Source organism: Artemia franciscana, chromosome 5 (assembly GCF_032884065.1).
Source record: "Artemia franciscana chromosome 5, ASM3288406v1, whole genome shotgun sequence".
Lineage (NCBI taxonomy): Eukaryota > Metazoa > Arthropoda > Branchiopoda > Anostraca > Artemiidae > Artemia > Artemia franciscana.
Window position 1 is genome coordinate 42,294,205 of NC_088867.1, and position 14,344 is coordinate 42,308,548.

Sequence of the window (14,344 nt, forward strand, 5' to 3'; positions counted from 1 at the left end):
AGAACATTGATAGTCATAATCTGGTGCCTAAATTATCATTTCTAAACAGCTCTGTGTGGAAAGACCTGATTTGAATTTGTATCAAAACAAGTGGAATTCTCCGTATTGTTTTAGCATGAGCTGAAAGGAATATACTAGTGACTGAGTTAAATAAACGCAGTATTTGTTGTTCATGGTTGGATCGACTAACAACTGTAATCAGAAATTTTGATACTTGTTGCTAAAACCTAGATGACAAGCCATTCCGTTTGTAAGGACTGTTTCTCACTTCTCCCCGTCGTTGATACTACTGCGGAAGGACAGAGGAGACTTATTCTCATAATCAGTTAAATCTGGGCGTGCAATGGCAGAATTTGATTGGAATTGGTTCGATCGCCCAAATATTAATATCGACCAGCAAAAGGGACTAGGCCTAATTATAAAAAAAGGAGTCCTTGATTTATTTACACTGAGCTGTACTAGTCATTTTTTAGAATTGTACTCTATGTATGCAGCCAAAGAAAAACGCTTGACGGCCTATATGTTTTTTGGCCAAATAGCCCAAAAGGAGTTGATGTTCTGAAACACATCAGGACTTTTATTGTATTAAAAGCAACAAATTGCAGCAGGTTAAGAGCACGGGATGGTTGTCCAAGCCTCAATTCAGATAACTGTGGAGTAGTGGGGTTTTTTATTGCAATTTTTCACAGAGCACTGTGAAGGGGACTTAGATAGGGACAGAACAACGAGAGAAAAGGCCTAAAAGAGAAAACAATTTTTGTGTAATACTTGTATAAAGGCGTATTTGAAATTTCTGGCGTTTATGCTTCAGAAACTGAATATCCCGAACAAACAGTTTCAGTCTGCGTTGACCAAAATCTATCCTCCAATCGAAAACTGTTAGCAGACCTTTTTGACCCATTTGAAATGATTCATTGAGTTGAAGACGACTTAAGCTATTGTAATCCCTTTAAAGTTGAGCTGACCTCGTCAAACTGAGTTGCTAGAGAAATTTGAAGTTTGGGGTAAATATAATGTGCTATTTAGTAGCCAATATTTACTGTGGTCTGTTAGCTGCAGCTACAACAGGTTAAAAAAATTGTTCAGATTGTTTAGTTGAGCTCTGCTCTCAATCGTCAAAATTTAAAAAGTCTATAACCGGAAGAAGCATCGTCTGGTAAATTTTATCATGTGTGCCTTTTTGTAATTGATGTTAGTCTTTCGGTGACTGAGCAGGTGCTGCAAACATATGCTTCTAATGGCCCACTCATAGGCATGGAAAAATTGATGAAAAAAACTGATCGGTACGAGGGTAAAAGTTATTTGCAAAATATTTCTAAAAAGCACAGATAAATTGCACTTATTAGCACCGACTGTCTTAGCCAAGTCTATTTCTTGCCAAGTGTCTTGCTTTTTTGAGTTAGTTTCATAAAAAACATTACTTGTGTTGAATAAAAACATGACGGTTATGAATCTAAAAAACCCAAATCTCCAAATTTTACGTTCTTTAGAGTTGACATTCTTTCCATTTTCAAAAATTCTTGCTCCTTTTTCCTCGACAATACACGAAACCCAATCGGCAACGTTGAGAAAATACAAAACATCCTATCCCCAAAACCGATCGGTACTATTGGAAAAAACATCGTTTTTGAGCTTTTTCTTATGCCTCTGAACTGGTTATAGTCTGAAGCAATTCTATGTATATGATTTAGCTTTCCAGATATTTTAGTATGGATGCCAAAATTTTAAGCAAGTCGCATTATTTATGTAAAATAGCACGGATTGTCGCACTTCTTAGGTAATTAATGCACTTTTTCGGCTCTCATTGCCACATGCCGGTAATGTTTTAAAAATTAACACTGATCTTTATTTCTTTTTGCTGAAGAAACTGAAATAAGTGTTAGTCATACCTGCTGGTTTTTACCTATTAACACAAAATTTTTATTACTTGATCGAAGAAAATCCTAACAACATGGCATTATACTACAAAGTTAAAGTACATCCTGTTGTTTTAATGCAAATTGTTGACTCATATGAAAGAAGAGCCTTGGACAACCAAAGGATTATTGGAACACTGCTAGGTAGGCCTAGGCTAGCCTCCACAGACTAGACCAGTAATTTCCTTTGTCTAGACTAGGTTTTTAGGCAGTGAAATCTTATATCAGAGATTTTCTGTTGGTACTTATTTAAGTTCATGCCTACTCAGGAGGAAACACTATATCCTACAATTCTAAAAACAACTTTAAAAGCTATAGGCCTAAAAACTTACTTATACTAGACCATATGGTCCATAGAAGTACTTCACTTTAATTTGTTGCAAGAGAGAGAAGATATTAGGGCTCTGAGGATTAGGCCAAATTTTAATTAGCCCTGATCAGTTTGAATTTTCCTGTAATCAGGGAAATCATTATTTTAATAAACTTTTCTCATCTGTTTTCACACAACCTCACAGTGAAACTCCTATTGATCCTAATTTTTCTACCAATTTCACAATAGATTTTGATGATTCTGACTTTGATGATCAACAAGTTTTTGAGGTCTTGAAGCATCTTGACACAAATAAATCACCAGACACTCATGTATTTTCAAACCTTATGATCCAAGAGCTTGCAACAGTACTCACTGAACCACTGACATATTTGTATAGTCTGGTGTCTGGTACTTGCCCTTTGGCATGGAAAAAAGCAATAAATAAACCCCTGTATAAAAGTGGCACAAAAACGCAATTTAAAAACTATAGACCAATATCAAACACTTCAATTTTTTCCAGAGTTATGGAAAACTAAATGTCAAGAGAATACAAAATTATTCTGAATCAAACCTTCTTTGGTATCCATCTCAACACAGTTTCCATAAAAAATGTTCATGTAATACATAGCTTTTGGAAGTAATTACTGACTTCCATAGGATGGCAGATGAAGGTCTTGGGTTTGATTGCATCTATATAGATTTTTCTAAGGCATTTGATAAAATTTCCATTCTGCTTTACTTCAAAAGTGTGAGGTATATCACCTTAGTGCCAGAACATTGAATTGGATTGGTGATTATCTAACAGGTAGGATACAGAAAGTGATTGTAGGTGATGCTTTGTCCTCTGCTGAGATAGTTTTAAGTGGCATTCCACAAGGTAGTTGCCTTGGTCTAGTACTTTTCTGCCTTTTCATCAATGACTTGCCTCTTGTTGTCCACCATTCCACAATTAAAATGTTTGCAGATGATGTAAAACTCTACTGCTCCTTGACAAATTCAGATGAAGCTTCATTGCTTCAAAAAGACTTGGATGCAGTGCACAATTGGTGTAATGCTAACTCCATGTTTGTCAACAAAAATAAGTATAGGGTCATCCATTACTTCAGCAAAGTAGAACAAAGTTACCAATACCATATTGCTGGACATTCAATCTTACCTGTTGAAAATGTCTGTGCCCTTGGTGTTCATTTTGATTCTAGTCTTAGGTTTGCCAGGCATGTCTCTGAAGTAACTTGTAAGGCAAACTATCAGCTATTATGTCTTAGATGGAATTTCTGTAAGTTTAATCTCTGTTCATTCATTGCCATTTATAAATTAACAGTTTGACTGATACTCAAATACAATTTGTCAGTATGGTATCCATTGAATAAAAATGACAGAGCAAGGGTTGAAAAAAAACAGCAAAGAGCAACTAAGCTTGTACCTTATTTGAAACATTTGTTGTATGAAAATAGACTGCACAGGCTAGGATTGTCAAGTCTTCAATTCTGAAGGGATAGGGCAGACATTATTAACACATTCCGTATAATCAAAGGCATTGATAATATAAGTACATCACAGTTCTTCACATTTAATGACACTAACAGGGCCCATTATCACCCATATAAATTGTACCCCTCACTTTCAAAAAGGAAAATAGGCCAACGTTCATTTTACAGCAGGGTGTGGAAGCCATGGAATGACCTTCCACCTAAAACATTTCTCACAGATGACATAAACAGATTCAAAACAAAACTAGCAGAAACAAATTTTCAAAGTAAATCATTTTAAATAATTTATAGTATTATTTGTCAGCGTTTGTTGTAGTCGTTATTTTCATTGATTTGTATGTGTGTATTATGTTGTCAGTATTGTCATAACTTCTATTTATTATGTTTATTGCAACAAGCTTGAAAGCTTACCATATTTGGTATTAATAAATAAAAAATAAATTTTATTTTTTCAGATTTGTTTTGATTTACAGGGCATTGGGTAAAGAGATAGGGACCTCAAAGAAAGACTAAGGCTCTAAAAAAAGTTTTAGTCTTACATTGATTTATGATACCCATAATAGGGTAAAGCAACCAGTACTGGGACACAGACCTATTCTGGGACAGAAGACTTTGATTGGATTGCAACAAGTCCAATACTGGGACAAAAGACTTTAATCTTGGACACCTATCTATACATTTTTCTGGGTTGCTTCCAAAAAACCCGTTTAGACATTCTTTGCTGATATCTATGACTCAGGCTCTTTGTTTTGTTATTAGACAGTTTAATGTCTTGAAATTTGTTAGGTAAAATTCTAGTTAATTGACTTCTTGCTATCTCAGAAAGGGTTTAGCTTAGGAAAATGAAACTTTCAGGGATGAATCTACAGACTAGAGTATGTCCCAGGAAGGTATTTTGAAGTAACTACCTCCACTCCTTCTCCTTCTAGAGGTCCCTGACTTTTGATGACCTTTGAAAATATGTGTGTTATAAAAGTTTAACCTTACAAAATAGATCTTCTGCTTAATTGAAGTACAACAAAATTGTTTTCAGCTTCATAACTTTGCTCAATTTCATTTTATAAGGTTTTAAAGAAATGCAAATACATTTCCTAAGTTTTGAAAAAAGACCATTAATACAGCTGAAAATTCTACTCAAATAACAGAGATTGCATTTACAGAACCAAAGGCAGAGAAAAAAGCAACTAGTTACTGAAAATTAAGGTAAAATGTTGTTTTGTCAAAATTTCAATAGGCATAGACCTGTCATGTAGGCAAATTTCAGGGCCCTACAGAGGGAGAAGGAGTAGAGATGGGTACTTTAAAATACCCTCCGAGACATACTTTAGCCTGTAGACACATCTCTGAAAGTCTAATTTTTCCTAACCTAAACCCTTTCTGAGATAGCAAAAAGTCAATTCTCTAGAATTTTACCTTGTGTATTATTGTGTAATATCTTGGTCAATAAGAGAAACATATGTCCCAGTATTAGCTGAACTGATAGCTATTGCTAAATTTGAAAATAGGTAGAACTGTATTAGCAAAACTATTCAAATTAATGACCAACTTGTTCAGAAAACAGAGGCAATTCTAACTGTGAAAAAATCAAGTTTCTAGGTGGTATAATAGAGTAGTTATAGTAGATTAAATGTCAAAAAGTATGAAGAGTGAACAAAGTGTCCTAGTCCCAGTAACCAAATTTAATGCTATCTCTGAACAGTTAGTGGTATGCTAAATTTGGGGTAGTTTATATTAGGCCTACTGATCTAGATATAGGGTAAGGTGAACATACCAATTTATGCCTTTTTCATTCTCTTTCTAAATATAGCAATTTCTGTATTTCTTCAAAGTTTCATTGTTTGTGTAGGCTCACCCTCTTCACCCAAAACTTCAATAATCAAAGGTCCTCCACAGGGTGCAGTCCTGAGCTGCGTCCTCTTTTCTCTATTTCTCTGGGACATGAACCTCCCAAACACCAATTTACAGTATGCTGATGATCTGGTATTATGGGCAACTGGCAACTCCTTCAAGATTGCACATTAAATGTTGCAAAAAGCACTTTTCCAATTTGAAAAGTTTTCTCAAAATTCTGATTTGCCTATTGCACCCACCAAGTCCAAAATAATCCAATTCCACCATAAGCAAAATAATCTTAATGCAAGGCTAACTCTGAATAGAATAATTATTCCAGAGGACAATCAAATTAATTATCTGCGTCTCATACTTGACCAAAAACTTAATTTCCACCTTCACATCATAAACACAATAAAAAAATGTTATAGGAAAATAAGGATAATAAAAAGACTATTAACCACACCTTGGGGCTGTAATGAGAAAACATCACTCTAATTTTATAAATCACATGTAAGACCCCATATCCCTTTACCAATTTTTGCCTTTTTTCATTCTCTTTCTAAATATAGCGATTTCTCTACTTTTACTAAACTCAATTTTAAACCCATTACAGGCCCTAAAATATAACTTTATTTTTGGCTAAGGATATAAAAGATACAAAACAATGATTCTTCCTTTATTAAATGTAGATTATTTGTAGTTAGTATATTTCAACTGCTGCACTGCTAAAATTTAACCCCCCCCCCCCCTCTTGTGGAAATATAGGCTAAAGACTATGTGTTATCTGGTTATTGATTTTGTCACAGTTGATCCAATTTACAGGTAAACCAGTTTGAACAAGAGTGATGTTAACATCTGTTTATATGTGTTATCTAAAAGAAAAGAAAAAGTTAGGCAACCCTCAAATCTTTGAGGGTCTGTAAAAGGTCAAAAATTGAATTTCCAAGTAAAACAATTATTATATATAGAAAAAACATAAAAAGGGAACAAGTTGTATGTTGACCTTATTTGTAGGACAGTAATATAAACTACCCCAAATTTATCCAATTAGCAATCCACTATGCCAAACAGGCTTGAGAAGGGAGAACTATTTGAAAAAAAATTAAATACATTGATTTGTTAAACCCTATCCAAGCTAAAAATTATATTTCCCTAATGGAAGTATAACTTTTGTAGTAAATGAATAAAACCAAGGGGACCTTAATGAGGATAATAAATTTGGGGCAAATGTGGTTATGTTGACTGTTAGCATAAGTTTTTTTGTATGCTATAAAATCTTAGGCCATATTGACATCTCAGTTAAACTTTTACATCCATAGAACCTCATTTAAGACTAAAAATTAAGGAAAGTAATACCTCCAGCCTGTCATCAATGTGTTGCTGCTCTTACACCTACCAGCTAATGCTGAATACAACTGTAAAGAAATATATTCAGCTTCCTGCAACACAATAATATCTGCAGCTAGATTAGAAAAATCAAGAGGATACTGTTATGGATTCCAGAAGGCTTGAGATTTCAAGAAGAATAATACAATTGTATTCATTGGTAATACACTTTTTTTAAAACTTTTTAAAATAAATTGGCTTGAAATGGGTTTGTTTAAAAAAGGAAAGATTTGCTGCAAAATATGACATAAAAAAATTCTTCTAATGAAATGGGAATCTGAAAAATTCTTCAGATTACACAGCCATGGCTGTCCCAGGAGGCTGTAGACATCATAACACTCCAAAGGCAGTTGAGACTGTTGAGGAGACCTAGCAATATCCTCATAGCATCAGGAATAAACTGATACACAGAGTCATTTGATTCAAAGGAAATCAGCTGCAATAAACTGTTATGAAGGAAAATACTAGAGCAGTGCACAGATGCTTGCATGAACTCACTGGCCAGTATACTCAACCAATAAAAAAGAGGAAAAGTGGCATTATCTGCAGATGGGGTGCTGTTTGAGGACATAGTGTCCAACCTTTCATGTTTGACTAAACAGTTTTTGTTTTTACTGAACACAAGCACTCTCTCCCCATCTGTTGCAACTCCTGCCAACTCCTGACCTGTTATTCATAATGATCATGCTAATATTGACATTTAACCACTTTTGGTGGTGAAAAGTTTAAATGCAGTGAAAAACTAGAAAAACTCTAAAGATCCTGGCATCTGTGGAGCTGCTGAAAAGGGTGGTGCACTATTCCATTATGGCTCCAAATGCTATTCACATGGGTGATCCTACTACTGTGGAGGAGTGCTCTAACTTAATAAAGATAATATTTCTCTTGGGACCAGACAAGCTCTTTTTTATGGCACTGTTGCATCAATGTTTTGCACATGCAGTGTAGAGCAGGTTTGTTTCATGCTTGGTCAATCTATGACTGAACAGATATTCACAGTAAAGCAAATTATTAAGAAGATGAATGAGTTTTGCCAACAGGCTTTCATTGCTTTTGTTGATTTCAAGGCAGCATTCAACTCTATTGATTGAAATTCCCTATTGAATATTCTTTCAAATACTAGCCAGCCATCAAAATATGTCCGCCAACTCAGTGCAGGGAATCTAGAGACTAAGAGCTGTATATAAGTAAATTGTGTAGGCAGCATGTTATTTCCCATAAGAATGGGGATCTAGCAAGGTTGCTCAGTTGCTCCTGAGTTGTTCAATTGTGTTATAGACTGGGTTATGACATGCACAACCTATAAGCTGAGCTTTTGACAAAAGTACAGAGACAAAGTTGTCACTGATTGTGACTTTGCTGATGATATGGCACTGGTTGCCAACTCTTAGTCTCAGCTAACCATGAATTTGAACATACTTCAAGAAAAAGCTGCCAGAATCAGACCATCCATTACCTTAATTCGCACTTTGGAGTGAATTAGTTGCAAGAACTGTGATGCTCTGTAGTTGATGATGGCGATAGATATGGTTGCTGTGCTAAGGTCAGGTGACAAACCATAGGGACTAGAGAGTGCTGGAGAGATGCAATTTAAGCCCACTCGGTAACGGTGATCACATGGTAGGGATGGTTCAAGGACCATTCTCCAGCGATTTAGAGTTGGCACCACCGCACAACAGCAACTTCGGATAGAGTGTGTGAGATGGTTGTGTATGACAAGCCGCATCATCCTCCAAGCTAACTCTCTATTGTGTTCCATGACTGTTATGGTAGTGAGGGCTGGGAGGGGTTTTCCCACCGGAATCTCCATGGTTTGGCCTCCCATTCCTTGTCAAGCCTCTTTTTGAATTCCTCAGGCGAGGTTGCCAAGACTGTCTCTTGGCTTAGTTGGTTCCAATTGTTCACCACTTGCTGGCTGAAAAAATCTAGTCGGACTTTGGTGTTAACGCTGGATTCGAACAGCTTTTTGGAAAGTCCTCGTGTTTTCTTTTGGTGGGGAGAGAAAGTGAACAGCTTCTGATCCGCTTGCTGGAGGTACCCGTATTTGAGCAGCATGTCATTACGCCTACGCTGAAAAACGAGTGTTGAGAGGTTAACAGATTGTAATCTTCTGCAGTAGGGCTGACTGCATAAACTGTCGATGCATTTGGTGGCTCTCCTCTGGACTCCCTCAACAAGCTGGATGTCACTCTTGTAAAAAGGACCAGCAAGACATGTTCCGAAATCTAGGATTGGCCTGACCAGAGCTTTATATAATTTCAGAAAAACTGCGGAGGATCAACTACTGACGGTTCTTTTCAGGAGTCCCAAATTTCCATTTGCTTTCGAAACTGGTTGGGCGGTGTGCTCATGGAATTTTAAGCTGTCATCCAACAGGACTCCCAGGTCTCTACCACTACTAGAAGTAGGAATCAAGACTGTCGATGACGTTTTGACGTTGTACATAGTGTACTGGTGCTGCAGATTACCACGGCCGAAATGAAGAGTCATGCACTTTGAGATGTTGAAGGACAGAAGCCATTTATCTGCCCATGCTTGAATTTGGTTGAGATCGGCTTGTAGGCTAATGTTGTCCGCGGTACCAAATAGCTTGGAGTCGTCAGCATAAAGAGTCAAGTGGTTTTTTGTTTCAGCTACCAGGTCATTGATATAGATGAGGAATAAGGTCGGTCCGAGCACAGTTCCTTGAGGGACGCCGCTCAGAACTTGGCAAGGTGTTGAATAGATCTTTTCTCCGTCCGTAGTAAAGAGCCGAACCTTTTGCGTTCTGCCACCAAGGAAATCCATTAGCCAGTCGACTAGTTTTTTATCAATGCCCACGGCTGTATGTTTGGAGCGCAAACGGCTATGGGGGACTTTGTTGAAGGCTTTGGCAATGTCTAGTAGAATTAGGTCGACAGGAAATCCTCTGTCAAGAAGCTGAGTAATTAGCTCATAAGTTTGGTTTCGAGTAGGTTGGTTTCGACTGACTTCCTGTGAAGAAAACCATGTTGTTTGTCTGAGATAATGCTGTTGGAAACTAGGTGCTTGAGAACTGCGTCGTTGACAGTTCTCTCTAAAACCTTAGCGACAGCAGACGTAAGGCTTATAGGTCTGTACTTTTCAGCTTTAGACCAGTCACCCTTTTTGAATATGGGTGTAACATAAGCAGTCTTCCATTGTGAAGGAACAACTCTGCAATTGAGAGAAAACTGAAATAAATGGCGCAAAGTGGGGGAAATCTTGGTGGCTGTTTCTTTGAGCAACCTCGGGTGGATTCCGTTGGGGCCGGCTGATTTGTTGGTATCGAGGTTTTATAGCCTCTTTTCCACCATAGGTACAGTGATAACAACTGTACTCATGGGAGATGGTATGACGTATTTAGGAGGGGGTGGAGACTCACTATCTGGTTCTGTTGTGAAGACGGAGGCAAACTGGTTGTTTAGTAAGTTTGCTAGTTTCTGGGTGTCAGTCACTTCTCCTCCATCATCAGTAGTGAGGCGTTTAACACAGCGCCTAGCATGGTCTTTAATAAAGACGTAATTCCAAAACTTTTTTGGGTTACTCTTGCATTCATTGGCAAGTCCAAGCGCAAAATTTCGGTATAGTTGTTTAGTTAAGTTTTGTAGTCTGTTCCGAGCTTGAACGTACTTTTCATAGTGACCAGGCTTATCTCTTTTTTTTTCCGGTGGCGCAATTTGCGATTTCTTTGTCTTTTAATGCTAGGGGTCATATACTGTAATGTCTTCGGTACAGGAACCAGCCTTTCTGTCGTGTTTCTACTCTGAATCTCGGTGACAGCTGTCAGGAATTTCTCCCACTGGTCGTCAACATCACCCTGAAGTAGCTCATCCCAGTCGATAAGTCTTAGCTCCTTTCTAATCGCCTCGTAATCCGTGTAGACCTTTCTTTTGTATTTACTTTTCACTGGACGTCTAGAGGTGATAATTTCTATGGCAAGATGGTCGCTTTTCCCAACTGGTGGGAGATAATTTACCTTCTGAATCGCTTCGATTCTATTTACAAACACCAGATCCAATATCGTGGGTTGTTGGGAAGGGCGAAACCGAGTTGGTTGGTCAATTGGTTGGTAGGCAGAAAGGTCGTGTACAGTCTCAATGAATGGTCTAGCGTTAATCGGGCTATTGGCAGTAGGGTTGTAAGGGTACCCATCTTTCCAGATCAGTTCTGGGAAATTGAAGTCACCTGCGACAATAAATTCGCCTTTAAAGTTTTCAATGGCTAGGCGGAACATTAACGAGAAAGTGTTCTCAGTCTCAATGGCTGAGGGTGAGGACGGGCTTCGATAAATACAACCGACTCTGAGAGGGCGTTGGCGCTGGTCTTCATCAGTAAGGTCAAACCATACAGATTCGATGGAGGCTGAATTTGCCTCGATGCTTAGCTCACGTACTGCATAGGTATTCTTGATCAGAGCCAGAACACCGCGTTTGCATCCTGTACGAGAAAGGTTGGAGACGACTCGGTAACCAGGCATATTAATATGAGAATCTTCTAGCCTTGTTCTTAAATTCTTAGGACACACTTCTGTTAATAAGACCAGGTCATAGTCTTTTTGATTAAGCTCCTGTAATTATTTGTTAGTTGATCAACGTTAGATATGAGAATAGAAAAGTCAGGACTTACTTGGTGACTGCTTTTTGTACCTAGTCCCAGCTGATCCTCTTTAATCGGCTCAAAAGGGGTAGCATCCGACTGAGAGTCTAGTCTTTGCTAGAGACGTGATACTGGAACTGCCGGTTAAGGATATCAAGGATGCATCCGTTGCAGTCGAGGATAACCCATCGTCGCGCAAGAATACACAGGAACTGTGCAGTAGGTCTTGGACACTATCACTTAGTTCTAAACTATGCTCACTATAACTAGACACTTTATTTACAATGCTATATACAGGTCCCCTATTATGCGGATTTAGTGGTGCATGGGCGCCGACTGGGATGAGGGTACTTCCCTTTGGCTTGGTCCGTTTTTTGACACAATTTGAAAGTCACGAATGGCTAGGTGGAAGACAAACTGGAAGAAGACAAAGTCATGGCAGTGCAGCCAACATCTAACACTGACAAATCAAAATAATCAATCCCCAGAAACCAAATTCAAGTGGTTGACCATCTCACTTACCTTGGTGCTACTATATCTTTAGACAGATACATTGACGGCTAAGCTATTGTCCACTCTGCTATTTCTGGGAGGCTATGTTTGGAAGAACCTGATGATCAAACAAGAACTAAAATGAAGATCCTTTGAGCCTTAGCCTGTTTGATCCTAATATACTGAGCTGAGACTTGGTATACAGCTGTCCTGTGCCATCTCAGTACACTTCAATCTATTTGACTCCAGAGAACTGAAGGGATCCAGTTGACAGACTTTGTAAATAATGACCACCTGCAAGATATGGCTTCCCAGTCACTCCTTTCACATCAGGCTGCCCAGCAAACACTTTGCAGCTTCTCATATCCTCTGTGGTTATATGCCCCCACTCAGGCCTGAATTCTTTATGACTTTCACTTAATCAGTATTGACTAGAAATATCCAAGAGGAAATATCAAGTTCCAGTGGAATGACTGTCTCAGGAAATACCTGGCCCAGGCTGGAATTCTACTGTCCTAATCAAAAGCCCTTGGTGCTGGCTGCCCCATGTTGAGAAGGCTGACAAAGCTTTCAATGCCACCTTGGCATGAGGATTAAGTAAGTAGCCTAAGTAATACCCAAGGGTGTCTTCAGAATGGGGGCCAGGATGGCTTCAGCCCTGCAGAAGACAAAAAGTCAATAGATTCTCTTTTCATATGATTAACAATCTCCATACCCATCTGCTCTAAATCCTATAGTAGAATTATTAATTGAAATTTATTACACAAAATTATGGCTTGTCAAAATTTTTTTATTAAATTTTCAATTTTTTTCCAAAATCAAAATTAAAATCCAACGTTTTCATTCTTAAGTTGAAAAACCAAAAAAACAAATCTTTACAAAAATTTTTTATATTATCCAAAAAGAAAATTATACTAGTTGAAATCAAACAGAAATTAATTTTAAAAACCTTTTCTGAAAAGCGAGTTTTTCCAGGGCATCTAGCACAATTAAAAAAAAAAAGGTATAACAGTTAACACTTAAATTACCCTGGGTAGTGAAATATAAGTCTGATTGGTTGAGTGGAAACTTGCAGTCATATATAACTTAAAAAAATAAGGTATTCATTTTTTTAATGAAAAACACCTCTGTTTGCAGCTATGCAGTTTTGGGTAGTTGAAGATGTCAAATTAAAAAAAAAAAGGAAAACATAAGGTGGGATATTACATCACCAAACAGCTTATATGTGTATCTTTTCTTTGAAGGTGATGTTGTCTTTGGGAATCAACACATTTGAATCTTATGAAGAAAAAGCACTGTTGAATTTAAATAAATCAATTTCTCTAAGCTCAACATTTAACAGTAGTAAAAATGTGGTAAAAAAGAAAAAACTAGTAAAAAAAGCCCAAAACATCATAATTTCAAACACTCAAAATAAAAAAATATATTAGTTCTATTTTTAGATATAAATGGATGCAAGATGACTCCACTTGACAAAGCGTGTTTCTGTTTGATGTCTTGTGGACTTTACAACAAATAGAAATTATATTATCAAAGAAACTCAAAATCAACAGAAAGTAAAATGGATAATCACAAAAACCATAAAGATAATAGGCCCTGCCATAGATGAATAAATAAATCCAAAATGAATAGAAGCAAAATTAAATAATCAAGTTAAACTCAAAACAAGCAGAAATTGCCCCAAGGGTCAGTCCATATGAAATCAACACTCTATTCTTGTTTACAACTTCGTGCTTTCATAACACTATGGAATTTTTCACATATTGTAGGCTATAAAATTAGTTTATTTGCAAAGTTTCAGATTTGTCTCTCATATATCTTTTGAGATGTGAAATAGTAAAGTTTAAAAAAATAAGGTAAACATTTCTACCATTAAGGTAAGCTTTGAAATTTTTCAACAAAACAGTTTTTGTTAAAAAAGTAACTTTAAAAAGATCTATTTAAAAAAATATATAAGTTGTTGATTAGAGTGAGCTTAAAACACATGTCAGATTTCACCTTGGCCATCTGAGTAGTTCTAAATTTATTACCAAATAAGTACAAGTATGCTGCCAAGATTTTTGTTTTTCATGCCTGAAAAAGCAGAATAAAGGTCTTGACAGTATATGGACATGATGAGTATTTCTGCATTTATACCCAAGATATACAGATTTTGTTTTATAGAAAATGAAGTTTGGAGCAAAAAGATGTGTTTCCTCTGAAAATCCCCCCTCATGGTGATCAGAAGCACAAAAATGAATAAAACCATATCTGGTTTTAGGTGAATGAGACAATACTATAGTATTCATGCATTATTTCACCTTAAGAGGAGGAGCTAG

At 37.0% G+C, this 14,344-nt stretch overlaps 1 protein-coding gene across 1 annotated transcript in view; it reads left to right on the forward strand.

The window, feature by feature from the left end:
• The first annotated feature begins 1,832 nt into the window (after positions 1–1,832).
• LOC136027436 (eukaryotic translation initiation factor 3 subunit F-1-like) overlaps positions 1,833–14,344 on the forward strand; it is a 35,292-nt gene continuing 22,780 nt past the window's right edge. The window contains exon 1 of the mRNA XM_065704712.1: positions 1,833–2,060. Coding sequence (XP_065560784.1) covers positions 1,952–2,060 — 109 coding nt within the window. The 5' untranslated portion in view covers positions 1,833–1,951. The remainder of the gene's footprint in view (positions 2,061–14,344) is intronic.